General features: G+C 42.6%; 1 protein-coding gene across 5 annotated transcripts in view; it reads left to right on the top strand.

Annotated features, from left to right (window-relative positions):
• The window catches only part of spata6l (spermatogenesis associated 6-like), a 148,145-nt gene that overhangs the window by 121,653 nt on the left and 12,124 nt on the right, over positions 1–14,368 (top strand). For 3 of the 5 annotated variants that reach the window (XM_068030245.1, XM_068030244.1, XM_068030246.1), the window contains 2 exons: positions 5,214–5,371; positions 12,228–12,327. In XM_068030245.1, the coding sequence (XP_067886346.1) occupies positions 5,214–5,371; positions 12,228–12,327 (258 nt within the window). Of the gene's footprint in view, positions 1–5,213; positions 5,372–12,227; positions 12,328–14,091; positions 14,171–14,368 lie in introns of all 5 variants that reach the window. The other 2 variants (XM_068030247.1, XM_068030248.1) reach the window with 1 other exon arrangement.

Below are 14,368 nucleotides of genomic sequence, written 5' to 3'. Positions count from 1 at the left end.
CTCACCTCAATGGGTGCTCCAGCTGGGTCCTTAATGCAGGAGTCTTTGGCACCAGTAGTAGCATCTCACAGGGATGCTCATACTGGAGCCATGTATGCTATGGACTTAACTGTAGAATGAGTGTTTTAAAACTGATATACTACAGTCAGCTCTCCCACAGTAGGACTGGCTGATCACAGCCTGATAGCAGGGCAACCATGGATTGGGAATACAACATGTTACCCTCTCTCAGGATGACTGTATGTCTGCACCATTGCCATTCCTCAACCAATGCCCACCCCAGTGCCGGAAAGCCCTGACTGTTGAGTTCCTGTTGTCTGCAAACAAGCCCTCAGGCCAGAGCTCCAGGAAGTCACCAATTACAGACATCTCAAGCACCCTTGTTTGAGTCACAGCAGCCTTAAAACTCTTATGCTGAAGTGGGGACCTCAAATGAAAACTAGAGTAGGTAAAGGAGTACTTCAGATAGGTATTAGGAACTTACACCTGAGCAACAATTAGTGTTTGGGATTATTTTGTGAAAAGTAGTAAAATTATAAACCGTTTTGAAATCATTCTATGCAGAGAATTTCCTTTAGTAGTTGGTGATTCTGCAACGTTTGTTGACATAAATATCAATAATCAAGACTCTGCTTTTTTTATATTTGTTCTTAGGATGTAAGTGTCGCTGGCAAGGCCAGCATTTGTTGCCCATCCCAAATTGCCCTTGAAAAGGTGGTGGTGAGCCACGTTCTTGAACTGCTCCAATCCATGTGGTGCAGGTACATCCAAAGAGCTGTTGGGGAGGGCGTTGCAGTATTTTGGCCCGTCAACAGTGAAGGAACGGTGATATAGTTCCAAGTCAGGATGGTGTGTGGCTTGGAAGGGAATTTGCAGATGGTGGTGTTCCCATGTGTCTACTAACCTTGTCTTTCTAGGTGATTGAGGTCATGGCTTTGGGAGGTGGGTCAAAGGATGCTTGGCGAGTTGTTGCAGTGCATCTTGTAGGTGGTACACACTGCTGCCATGGTGCCCAGGATTTTGGAAGTCAGGAGTTGAGTTACTCACCACAGAATACCCAGCTTCTGACCTGCTCTTATAGCACAGTATTTATACTTGTCGAGTTAAGTTTCTGATTGATGGTAATCTCCAGGATGTTGATGGTGGGGGAGTCAACGATGGTAATGCTGTTGAATGTCAAGGGGAGAAAGTTAGATTCTCTCCTGCTGGACATGATCATTGACTGCCACTTGTGTGGCATGAATGTTACTTGCCACTTACCAGCACAAGCCTGAATGTTTAGTATGCATGTAGTCCTGTGTTGTAGCTTCACCAGGTTGGCATCTCATTTTTAGGTATATTTGGTGTTGCACCTGGCATGTTCTCCTACACTCCACATTGAATGAGGGTTGGTCCCCGAGCTTGATGGTAATGGTAGAGTGAGAGATATGCCAGGCCATGAGGTTACAGATTGTGGTGGAATAGAATTCTGCTGCTGCTGATGGCCATAACGCCTCATGGATGAAAGTTTTGAGTTGCTAGATCTGTTCTGAATCTATCCCATTTAACAGGGTGGTAATGCCACACAGCGCAGTGTTAGTGCCACACAACACGATGGAGGGTGTCCTCAGGCTTCTATCATGGATAGATTCATCTGCAACAGATAGAGTAATGATGATGAGGTCAAGCAGGTTTTTTCCTTATGTTGATTTTCTCACCACCTGCCACTGGCCCTATCTGGCAGATATGTCCTTCACGACTCGGCCAGGTTGGTTAGTAGAGCTACTACCGAGCCACTCCTGGTGGTGAATATTGAAGTCTCCCATCCAGGCATTCCATGCCCTTGCTACAATCAATGCTTCTTCCAAGTGGTGTTCAACATAGAGGGCAGTTGGCATGATTGGAAAGTGTGTGTGTGTAAAGTGTAGTATAAGAATGTTAGGACTGAGTCTTGAGTGCCGGGAGTGATGCTGGGTGAGTGATGGAGGTGTAATTTATTGAACATTGTTAGAGGTGGGTGGTGGGTGTGAGATGTGATTTGCATTCACTCACCTTGACCAGCCAAGTGAGGTCATTAAAATATTTTCTGCACTGCTGCCACATCTTGGTGGCAACACTCTGGGCATTAACCACCCTTGCCACCTACTCCCATTACATTCTGAGGGTCTGCCTCGAAAGCTTCCTGTCCCCTCAGTGGAAGCATGGGCCAGATTTTCTAAGCCTGATGGAGGCAGGACTGAGGCAGGTGGGTGCAGAATTTCCTGCTGCACAGTTCTGACTAGGAACCATTTTTGAAAAGGCAGGATCAGGGGCAGAATGGCTACCCAGCCACGTGACAGACCAATAAAGGATATTAAGGGGCATATTCAGGCGCTCTTCCAAGCAGGCAGGCCCCTGCGGTGACTGAAATGGCCAGTGAGAGGAGGCGGCCTCCCAGTGGCAAACGGGGTGGAGGACGGGTTTGCAACTACTCAAGTGGTCTTTTTAAACCCCCTCACCCCCATAACCGCCATGCCGCAATGGCCACAGCTGCAGCCACAGGCTGCTATGTAGAGTGTTTTCCCCTCCATGAGGACAGCATAGCCAACTGTGATCTCTTTCCTGGAATGGGCAGGTTGTCTTATGAGGAAAGGTTGGACAGGCTAGGCTTGTATCCGCTGGAGTTTAGAAGAGTAAGAGGCCACTTGATTGAAACATATAAGATTCTGAGGGGTCTTGACAGGGTGGATGTGGAAAGGATGTTTCCCCTTGTGGGCGAATCTAAAACTAGGGGTCACTGTTGAAAAATAAGGGGTCGCCCATTTAAGACAGAGATGAGGAGATATTTTTTTCTCTCAGAGGTTCATGAGTCTTTGGAACTCTCTTCTTCAAAATGTGGTGGAGGCAGATTCTTTGAATATTTGTAAGGCAAAGGGACATAGATTCTTGATAAGCAAGGGGGTGAAAAGTTATTGAGGGTAGGCAGGGAATATGGAGTTGAGGTTACAATCAAATCAGCCATGATCTTATTGAGTAGTGGAGCAGGCTCGAGGGACTGAGTGGCCTACTCCTCCTAATTTGTATGTTTCTATTTTTTATGTTTTTAAACAGTATTCAGAGGGTGCCTCAAGATGGAGGTGACTTCTCTCTCTCTCCTACATACATCAGCAGTTCCAATCTCAGATGATGGTGCTGCCAATGTGTTATTGCTGGAGGGCCTTCTCTTGTCCCTCCAGCCTTGGGTGCCTGCCTGCCATCCTTAATTGGACAGCGAGCATACCCTCTGGCCATTAATTGGTGTGTCGGGAGTAAACCACTGATGCGGTGTGGGGTCAGGACCTGGACATTCTCGTAACATTGGGTTCCCGGCCCCAGAAGGAAAATCCACCCCATCCTGTCTCTCTTGGCCTCCACTTGTATCACCAGTGTCTCCAAGGTGGCGTTACTGAAGCAGGCAGCCCTTTCCCTGACGCATTGCAACATCTCCCTTGACCCTGAGTGTTCCAAAGTGACTATCCATCAGTCTGCAATGCATTGCTGCATTTTCCCTTTTATAGGGACAGTACCTTTAAAAAGGGAAGGCTGCCGGTGGCATGTGGTTTGCTCAGAATGCTACTCAGCCCCTTACAAGTGTGCAGAGGCTGTCGGCAGTGCTATAGAGAGCAGTGCAGCACTGAGCCCCTCGGGGCCGTGCTACAATCATGGAAATGAGGTGGGTGTACTAATTTTACTTCTCACCTCATTCAGAAGCAGCACGAGCAAGTCGTGAATCATGACCCCCGCACCCAAAAACCAGGGCATAACAATTTCTACCCCTTTAAGTTTGATCTGGATCTGTGAAGAGAGGTGGCCTGAATAGGACCTCTGATGACAATCAGCTAGACAGACACTACACTATCTGGTGAGCACGTAAGAGAATGGCTATATGTATAAAAGTTAATTACAAAATATATAATTCAGTGTCAAGTTTGCAAACCATTTATTTTTTTATGTGAGAAGTTAGCATAATGTAATAACAACTGCATATTTATGGTTAATTCTTCTATCCAATATTTATGTTATGTTACTACTCTTATTTAATGCTTGTTCAGCTATCTACCAACAAGTTCAGTTGGCAATTAAAGCAAAATAAAACAAGGTCTTAGTGTTGTGTCATTCAGATGTTTCTCAAAGGTGTAAGGAGGTTTCTGTGAAGGCATGAGACAGAATCAGTAAGTAAAATAAATCTGAACCATGTGTTTATGGGCACGATATCAATGTACCTATACCTAGTCATCAGAGCAAATTTGAACCATCTTGAGGATGTAAAGAACGGGGGCTAACTTGCAAGAGTAGACTGAGACACAAAAGCTAAATGTATATCTAGAGTAAAAAAGGGCAAGAAAACTCAAAAAAACATAACAGTAAAGTTATTGTAAGTGACATGGATGTGCATTCCTGGAAAGTGTTGCTGGTTCCTGTTATCTTGCCTGACTTGATAAGGTTGTTACGTTTTTCACAACAATGAGCTGCTATATATGGGATATTGGAATTGACTGACCTAGACAATCATTCTACCACCCCACACAGTTCTTCTTGGGACCTGTGTAGATCTGTTTCAAACTGGGCCTTGCTCCTCACCTAACTTTCTTCAGCACTTTGATATTTAATTTTTGAACATCACAGCTCTCTGCTCTCCTGCATAACTCATAGACATTATTGTTAAACAACATTTTTGCTCTTATCCCAATCATTTCTCCTCACTCTCTTTAAGCTGCTGAAGGCCATTAAGTCCCATTCCATAATGGTTGAGTTCTCAGTCAATGGCATTTTTGCATGCCTGGAGCTTGCTTCAGATATTTAAATTAGACTCACACTGGAAATTATGACGAGGAATGCTCACATTGGGTTGGCTGGACAAAATTGGACCCTGCCCTATATCTGATCCAGATTTCGATATGATGGAATTTCCCAGTTCTATTTTTCTTGGATTTCTCACATAGCGTTAAGCCAGTCAGAGACAAAAATCATCTGAGGCATGCCCTGGGAGAACTACATTAGCGGATTTCATCTCTTTACTACAGTAAAACCTGGAGAGAATATTAACCCTCCTTTTCACTTCTGGTAGATTAAAAGTAATTGTTCTTCCTTAATGTCCAAAAAGAATTTTGCAACTATCTAATCTACACAAGTGGCAGGGGAGAAACATTTTCTGACAGCATTTATGTTTTAAAATTTCAAATGAAATAATACTTTTTTCTTTTTGAATCCTAAAGAGTCTGAATTCCAAAGAACATATTTGTTGGGATGAACTGTCTAATGACACAGAGGAGCTTATTAGTTATCCACTGAATTCCACTGTTAGAGATAATCCAAGCGATCAGTGCTCATCTTCTGTTTGTTCACGGAGAAAATCATCCAGTCAGACCAACAGGTAATTATTGCAGTGATAATTGCATAATTCTTTTTGTAGACAAAAGAGTGGTTCCTTAGGTTAAAATTATAAAATGTAATATTCTAGCACAGATTGTTTCATGCGTTTGTTATATGTACAACAACATCAACTTACATTTATAGATCCCTTAACATAGAAAACATTGTTTTCATATACATGAGGGAAGAAACAATACAGATAGATCATAAGAATAAAGAAATGGACAATGGGCAATGGTGCAAGAATTAGGAGTTGTGGCCTAAAACTTAGTTGAAAAATTGGTTTTAATGGTGGAAAGAGAAGTAGAGCTAAATGGGTTTAGGGAGGGATTTCCAGAAAGTTGGCTGAGGTAACTTAAATATCTGCCATCAATGGTAGGACGAAGGAAGGGGAGGGGATGCACAAAAGACTAGATTTGGAGACTGAAGTGTGCAGGAAAGAGCAAATGGCTGGATGAGGCTGCAGATAGGGTGAGATGAGGATATGGATAGATTTGAAAATGAGGATGACGCTTTTAAATTTATCGAGAACAATTGTAGGTCAGGACAGGGAGCTAATGAAGGTCAGTGAGAATCGAAATAGCGCTGGGGTCTCAGCTATTTACAATCTATATTAATAACTTAGACAAAGAGACAGAGCGTAACGTATCCAAGTTTGCTGATGATACAAATCTAGGTGGGAATGTAAGCTGTGAGGACACAAAGAGGCTGCAAAGAGATATAGACAGGTTAAGTGAGTGGGCAACGAGGTGGCAGATGGAGTATACTGTGGGGAAGTGTGAGGTTATTCACTATGGTAGTAAGAATAGAAAAAAAGGATATTTTTTAAAAGCCATGAAGCTTCTTAATGTTGATATTCAGAGAGACTTGGGTGCACAGAAAGTTAGCATGCAGGTATAGCAAGCAATTAGGAAGGCAAATGGCATGTTGGCCTTTATTACAAGGGGATTGAAGTACAAGAACAAGGAGGTCTTGATACAGTTGTATAGGGATTTGATGAGTCCACACGTGGAGTACAGTGCACAGTTTTAGTTTCCATATTTAAGAAAGGATATATTTGCATTGGAGGCAATACAGCAAAGGTTCACTGCATTGGTTCCTGGGATGAAAGGGTTGTCCTATGATGAGAGTCTGAGTAAATAGATCCTATACTCTCTGGAGTTTAGAAAAATGAGAGGTGATCTAATTGAAACATGCAAATTCTAAAAGGGTTTGACAGGGTAGGCACTGAGTGTTTCCCTTGGCTGGGAAATCTAGAACACAGGGGCACAGCCTCAGGATAAGGGGTCAATCATTTTGGACTGAGATGAGGAGAAATTTCTTCGCTCAGAGGGTTGTGAATCTTTGGAATTGTCTTCTCCAGAGGGTTATGGATGCTCAAACGTTAAGTATATTTAAGACTGAGATAGACTGATTTTTGGTCTCACAGAATCAAGAGATTATGGGGAGCAGGGAGAAAGTGTTGAGGCAGAACTTATCATATTAAATGGTGGAGCAGGCTCGAGGGGCAGTGTAGTCTACTCCTGCTCCTATTTCTTATGTTCTTAAATGATGGGTGAATGGGTCTTGGTGAGAGACAGGGTAAAAGCAGCTGCACTTTGAGCTATTTAGAGTTTGTGAAGGGTGGAGAATACAAGACTGGCAAAGAAAACAAATAAGATAACATAAAATGCACTGGACTCTCTTCTGTGTTCCCATCTGAAATTGGGCAGGACATCAACAGTAAATGGGGGAAAATTCAGGAGTGATGCCCACTGTTATCTCACTGCTCAACCTAAAATGTCCCTCCTTCCCAGCCCACAGTGCCCATTGCTAGCTGTTGTAAATGGCGGGGGTGGGTGTGGGGTGGAGGGGGTTGGTGGAGTGCAGAACTTGGGATCCCAGCGCATTTCCCTTTTGTCTGTCCATGTAACTGTCACATACTTCCTGGACTGCCATGAAGAAGGCACGATAATCCTCAAGATGCAGCAGTAGCGACCCCGAGGAGGATGAGAGTGGCAGAGCTGTTGCCTGGGAGGCTTTCTGCCTTTGGGGAATGAGCTATCTCTCCTCCTGTCCACTGCCTGGACCAAGACTGCCAAAGTAACATTATAGAATCTCGGGGCCTGATCTACCAGTTCCTGGAGTCATTTTTGTCCAGAAACTTTGCTCCTGTCTGCAGCCAGAGTGGGCTTCTCCTTCAGAAAGGTGTTAGCTACCTTTAAGTGAATCAGAGACACCCAATTTCCTGTCCCCTCCCAAACAGACACGCAACCAATAAGCAGCATCCCTGGCCCATTTATAATAAGCTTCCAGCACCAACTTTATGGTCCCTGTGCCCACGCGAATAGGCACATGCAACACACACTCCATCTCCTTGGTGTCCATGTACAATCATGATAGAATTTCTAGGTCAGAAACTTTTCCATACACCTCTAAGTAAGCGCAGATAGGGCCTGAGATTAATGTTTGATCAGAAAGACAGTTCAGTTCAGTACTCCCTTTGCGACTACTATTGAATAATACTGCTGTTGAATGGAGTGAATGGCGCATAAAATCAGGCAGGGTATAAATCATAAAATCATAGTTGATGCATCACAGAAGGAGGCTATTTGGCCCATTGTGCCTGTGCCATTTCTTTGAAAGAGCTTTCCATTTAGGCCCATTCCCATGCCCTTCCCCAGAGCTGGAATCTATTTCCCTTTCTACTATTTATCCAATTCCCTTTTGAAGTTTTTATTGAATCTGCTTTGATCGCCCTTTCAAGCTATTCATGGAATGGTTACAACACAGAAGGAAGCCATTCGGCCCAATGTGTCTGTGCTGGCCCTCTGCGAGAGCAACGCAGCTAGACCTACTCTCCTGCATTTTCCCTGTGGCCCTGTAAAACCTTTCTCTTCAGATAATTATCCAATTCTCCTTTGAAAACCACAATTGAATCTGCCTGCACCACACTCAGGTAGTGTATTCCAGATCCTAACTACTCACTTCATAAAAAAGTTTTCCTTCATGTCGCCTCTGGTTCTTTTGACAATCACTTTAAATCGGTGCCCCCTGGTTTTCGACCCTTCCGGCAATGGGAACCATTTCTCCTTATCTACTCTGTCCAGATCCCTCATGATTTTGAACACCTCTGTCAAATCTCCTCCCAACCTTTTCTTTAAAGAGAACAAACCCAGCTTCTCCAGTCTATCCTCGTAATTGAAGTCCCTCATCCCTGAAACCATTCTCGTAAATCTTTTCTGCACCCTCTCCAATGCCTCCAGATCCTTCCTAAAGTGTGGTGCCCAGGATTAGATACAATACTCCAGTTGAGGCCAAATCAGTATTTCATAAAGATTCACCATAACTTCCTTGCTTTTGTGCTCTATGCCTCTATTTATAAAGCCCAGGATCCCATATGCCTTACCAGCTGCTCTCTCAAACTGCCCTACCACCTTCAACTATTTGTGCACATGTACTCCCAGGTCCCTCTGCTCCTGCACCCACTTTAGAAATCAACAGAATCACAGAATTGTTACAGTGCAGAGGAGGCCATTCAGCCCATCGTGTCTGCACCAGCTGCGAATGAGCAATTCACTTAATGCCATTTCCCTGCCTTCTCCACGTAACTCTGCACATTCTTCCTTTTCAGATAACAGTCTAATTCCCTTTTGAATGCCTTGATGGAACCTGCATCCACCACACTCTCAGGCAGTGCATTCCAGTTTCTAACCACTCGCTGTGAAAAAGTTTTTCCTCATGTCGCTTTTCTTCTTTTGCCAATAACTTTAAATCTGTGCCCTCTCATTCTTGATCTTTTCATGAGTGGGAACAATTTTTTCCTATCCACTCCATCTAGACCCCTCATGATTTTGAATACCTCTATCAAATCAGCTCTCAATCTTTTCTTCTCCAAGGAAAACAGTCCCAACTTCTCCAATCTGTCTTCATACCTGAAGTTCCTCATCCTTGGCACCACTCTTGTGAATCTTTTTTGTTCTCTCTCCAATGCCTTCACATCTTTCCTAAAGTGTGGCACCCAGAACTGGGCGCAATACTCCAGCTGAGGCCGAACTAGTGTCTTATACAAAACAAAAACTGAAAGCGCTGGAAATACTCAGCAAGTCTGGCAGCATCTGTGGAGAGAGAAGCAGAGTGAACGTTTCAGGTCTGTGACCTTTCATCAGAATTGGCAAAGGCTAGAAATGTAATCAGATTTAAGCATGTAAAGTGGGGATGGGAGGAAAAGAGAACAAAAGGGAAGGAGAGATTAACTGACAAGGTGGTCATGAGGCAAAGGCAAAGAGAGTGTGCTAATGGTGTGGTGAAAGACAAAGCATTAGTGCAGAGAGAGTGTTAATGACAGGATAATGAACAGCCCTAGCCAAAAGCACAAACATGAAAAAACCAGTTGGCAGGCGCATGTTAAAAAAAAATGATGAAACAAAATAAAATAAAAATAAAAAAGTGCCGGCCATGCTCTGAAATTATTGAACTCAGTGTTCAGTCTGGTAGGTTGTGGCATGCCTAATTGGAAAATGAGGTGTTGTTCCTCCAGCTTGTGTTGATATTCATTGGAACACTGCAGCAGGCCCAGGACAGAGATGTGGGCATGAGAGAAGGGGGGTGTATTGAAATGGCAAGCGATTGGAAGCTCGGGGTCATGTTTTCGGACTGAGCGGAGGTGTTCAGCAAAGCATGTATGGTCTCCCCAGTGTAAAGGAGACCGAATTGTGAGCAGCGAATACAGTATACTAAATTGAAAGAAGTGCAAGTAAATCGCTGCTTCCCCTGAAAGGAGTGTTTGGGGCCTTGGATAGTGAGGAGAGAGGAGGTAAAAGGACAGGTATTACACCTCCTGCGATTGCATGGGAAGGTGGCGTGGAAAGGGGACAAGGTGTCGGGGGTAATAGAGGAGTGGACTAGGGTGTCGCGGAGGGAACGATCCCTTCGGAATGCTGACAGAGGAGGGGCAGATGTGTTTGGTGGTGGCATCACGCTGGAGATGGTGGAAATGGGGAGGATGATCCTTTGGATGTGTAGGCTGGTGGGGTGGAAAGTGGGGACAAGGGGAACTCTATCGTGGTTCAGGGAGGGAGGAGAAGGCATGAGGGCTGAAATGCGGGCAATGGATCGGACACAGTTGAGGGCCCTGTCAACCACAGTGGGGGGGGAATCCTTGGTTGAGGAAAAAGGAAGACATATCAAAGGGTGGCGCAATGGTTAGCACCGCAGCCTCACAGCTCCAGCGACCCGGGTTCAATTCTGGGTACTGCCTGTGTGGAGTTTGCAAGTTCTCCCTGTGTCTGCGTGGGTTTCCTCCGGGTGCTCCGGTTTCCTCCCACATGTCGAAAACTTGCAGGTTGATAGGTAAATTGGCCATTATAAATTGTCCCTAGTATAGGTTATTGATAGGGAAGTATAGGGATAGGTGGGGATGTGGTAGGAATATGGGATTACAGTAGGATTAGTATAAATGGGTGGTTGATGGTCGGCACAGACTCGGTGGGCCGAAGGGCCTGTTTCAGTGCTGTATCTCTAAAATCTAAAAAAAAATCTAAATATCAGAAGCACTGTTGTGGAAGGTTGCATCATCAGAACAGATGCGTCGGATACGGAGAAATTGGGCGAAATGGAGTCCTTACATGAAGCAGGGTGTGAGGAAGTGTATTCGAGGTCTCTATGGGAGTCGGTGGGCTTATAATGAAGATTAGTGGACAGTCTATCCACAGAGATGGAGACAGAGAAGTCAAGGAAGGGAAGGGAAGTGTCAGAGATGGGCCATGTAAAGGTGAGAGAAGGGTGAAAATTGGAAGCAAAGTTGATCAAGTTTTCCAGTTTGGGGCAGGAGCAGGAAACGACACCGATACAGTCATCAATGTACCGGAAAAAGAGTTGGGGGAGGATGCCTGAGTAAGACTGGAACAAGGAATGTTTCAGATGGGAGTTTAAAGTTCATACATGAGGATGCCTCAGAATATGTGCAGCAACACAATGGGTAATTGATGCAATTTCCTCTATATTGTGACACAAAAATAGACACTCACAGGGTGCAATGCAGGGGAAAATCAGCCCCCTTATGGCTCTTCTGTTACATTGAAGGACACTAAGATTGCCAAGTATTTGAATATTGACCTGAGTTGCAAATCTGAAATAATTCACATTGGATCAGTTAATGTGATATGTTATAATTCAGACACATTGGATTCCATTTTGTGGTTTCTCTTACAGGCTTAATTAAGCCCCAAATTTCCTTGGTATTTGAAGTCTTATTGGATTTAATGACAACAAGGAAATGAAGATGAGAGCAGAAATTGGAATGAGATTTATTTTTGTTGGGTTGCCATTCTAGTTTCTACTTGATGTAGTGACAGGATGATGACACATATCAACAATTCCATTATTACCACTCCCAATAAATTTTCTGTAACATATGATGGGATAAAAAAGGCCTTGTGGTTTGCCAGGATCAGCTGAACTCTGACTTTACAGACACTGTGCTCATTTCTCAATTTTGCTTACTTTTTTTAAAATTCCATAGCGAGCTGCTCCAATGGCTTTCAAACTGACAGAGTGTGGGACTCTTTGGTCACCTGCAATGTTTTAAATCCCAACAACAAAAACGATGGAACTTGATGCAATGGGATTCCTTATATTTCTGAGAGACATGATAGCATAATTTAAATGCAAATCTATAGCCTTATTTCTGACTCATGCTTTCTTTGAGCATAGTTCCTCACTGGGAGCATGAGATGAGTTTACTCTATGCCTGTAAAGAAAAAATCTACTATATGTTCTACAAGATACTTCCATTCATTTAATGCTCATGAAGTTGACCAATCATGATGAGGTTCACCAGAAATGTCACTGTTTTAAAAAAAGTATTTTTTTTAAAGGTTTTATTTTGATCCGGTGAGACACCCGGCCTGGGATAGAATTCATGAGAGGGTCCAAAATCTGCTGGCAAGTATTGATGCACAGGAAAAGGCCTCAGCGGTAAGTAGAAAAACTGAATTTAACTGTATATTCACATCCTAAAGCAGAGAATACAGTCTTAATCTTAGAGTAACATTTATATCAAAGTATACAACTATACATGTATGGTAAATATACATTATAATAAATGGATTAAAGGTGGACAATTTCCGATAATTTTTAAGTGGTATGAGTCCACAGCACAGTATCCCATTTACTTCTGATTTAACTGTCAAACTCATCGAGAATCTATATAGGATAGATGGTGCATAAAATGGACATCGTGCAGTGATGCTGTAAGAGGTTTTGCAACAATCTACAAGTAAATTCTACCTTGATATTCCTGACCTCTCAACATTTAATACACTAAGGTGGACAATTATCCAGCCTCCTATCCTCTACCTTAATGAACACATGAACACCAAAACATGAAAGGAGGAAATGCATTCAATGAGCCAAAGGTTTTCTTTATTCCTAATTTATTCACCTGAAGCACCAGATATACTACCTAAGAATTATGGAACCATTTAGTAGCAGCTGCAGTGAATAAACACTCTCTAATATTACAGTAATAAGCAATCCCTAATTTACAGTAACAAAATCATTCATATATGAGGAGTAGCCTGATTATGTAATATGAACCATATACTACAAAAAAAGTAGGAACTATGAAAAAGGAAGGTGAATCAGAGTAGGTAAATTAGAGTCAAATCAGAATGAGAAAGAAAAATAAAGCGAGGGAAAGATTGGATTAAGAAAGTGGAAAAAGGAGAAAGAAAATAATTTTTTAAAAATTAACATTTGACATTTTTAAAAGCTCGAACAACAATTTGCGATATGCAGGAATGAGATTGAATCATTTAACTTGTTCCCTTTCTGTGACAGAGAGGTTGATTAGCGTTGAATTAACAATGATTACATTGTTAAAAAGGTATTTTACCCTGTTAAATTCCAGCCCTAACTTTCGGCGGTGAGTTGAATGAACAATTAATGTGCAAATCCAACAAGTTCTTAAAATTAAAGGAGGGACTAATGGCGAGATAACATTTTTGCCAGGCCAGCCTGGCCATTAATTCATTCATACGCCATTATCTGTCCAGCAAGAATCAACAACAGCAACAATAACAACTTATATTTGTATAGCGCCTTTAATGTAATAAAACATCCCAAGGTGCTTCGCAGAAACATTATAAGACAAAATAAAGCAAAGTATGACACTGAACCACATAAGGAAATATTAGGTCAGATGACCAAAAGCTTGGTCAAAGAGGTAGATTTTAAGGAAAGTCTTAAAGGAGGAAAGCAAGGTGGAGAGGAAGAGAGGTGAAGGTGGGGGGGAATTCCAGAGCTTAGGGCCTAGGCTGCTGAAGGCGGAGCAACCAGTGGTGGAGCGATTAAAATCAGGGATGCTCAGGAGTCCAGAATTAAATGAGCGCAGATATCTGGAAGGGTTGTGGACTGGAGGAAATTCCAGAGATATGGAGGGGCGAGGCCATGTAGGGATTTGAAAATAAGGGTGAGAATTTTTAAATTATTCAGCCCATTATTTAATTAAACCATGGTCACTCTTGTTAACCAAGGTACACTAAATCATCTCACCAAATACAAATCGGATCTTGCCTGAGGAAAACAAATATGTTTATACCTATTATAAACATTGTTAAGGACACAATAATTAAATCTGTAATAGTAGGAAGTAATGTTTTGTTTGTCACATAGTAGTTGTAAGGAATCTAGCAAGCAAGATATTTTTGTTAATGATTGTGAAATTGATTTGGCCCTTAGAGGAATATTAATTTCTCCTGCTCACCATGCTCATATCAGACCACGTGAGAGAAAAAACAACTTTTGCAAATAAGGAAAGGTATGTTTCTTGTAATGTTTCTAATCTAGTATGTGATTTAATAATGAAAACAGAAGTAAATGCAATAATTAGAATTGACAGGCACAATATCCCAGCTCAGACCATTAAGGCATTATAGATATGTAGCTGCAGCTGCCCTCACATATTGCCTAACTACAAATTTTAAACTGTAGTATCTTAATTATGGCAATAAGTTAA

Source organism: Heterodontus francisci, chromosome 4, assembly GCF_036365525.1.
Source record: "Heterodontus francisci isolate sHetFra1 chromosome 4, sHetFra1.hap1, whole genome shotgun sequence".
In the NCBI taxonomy this organism is placed as follows: Eukaryota; Metazoa; Chordata; class Chondrichthyes; order Heterodontiformes; family Heterodontidae; genus Heterodontus; species Heterodontus francisci.
The sequence above is the reverse complement of the archived record's forward strand: the minus strand, read 5'-3'. Positions and strand labels throughout refer to the sequence as shown.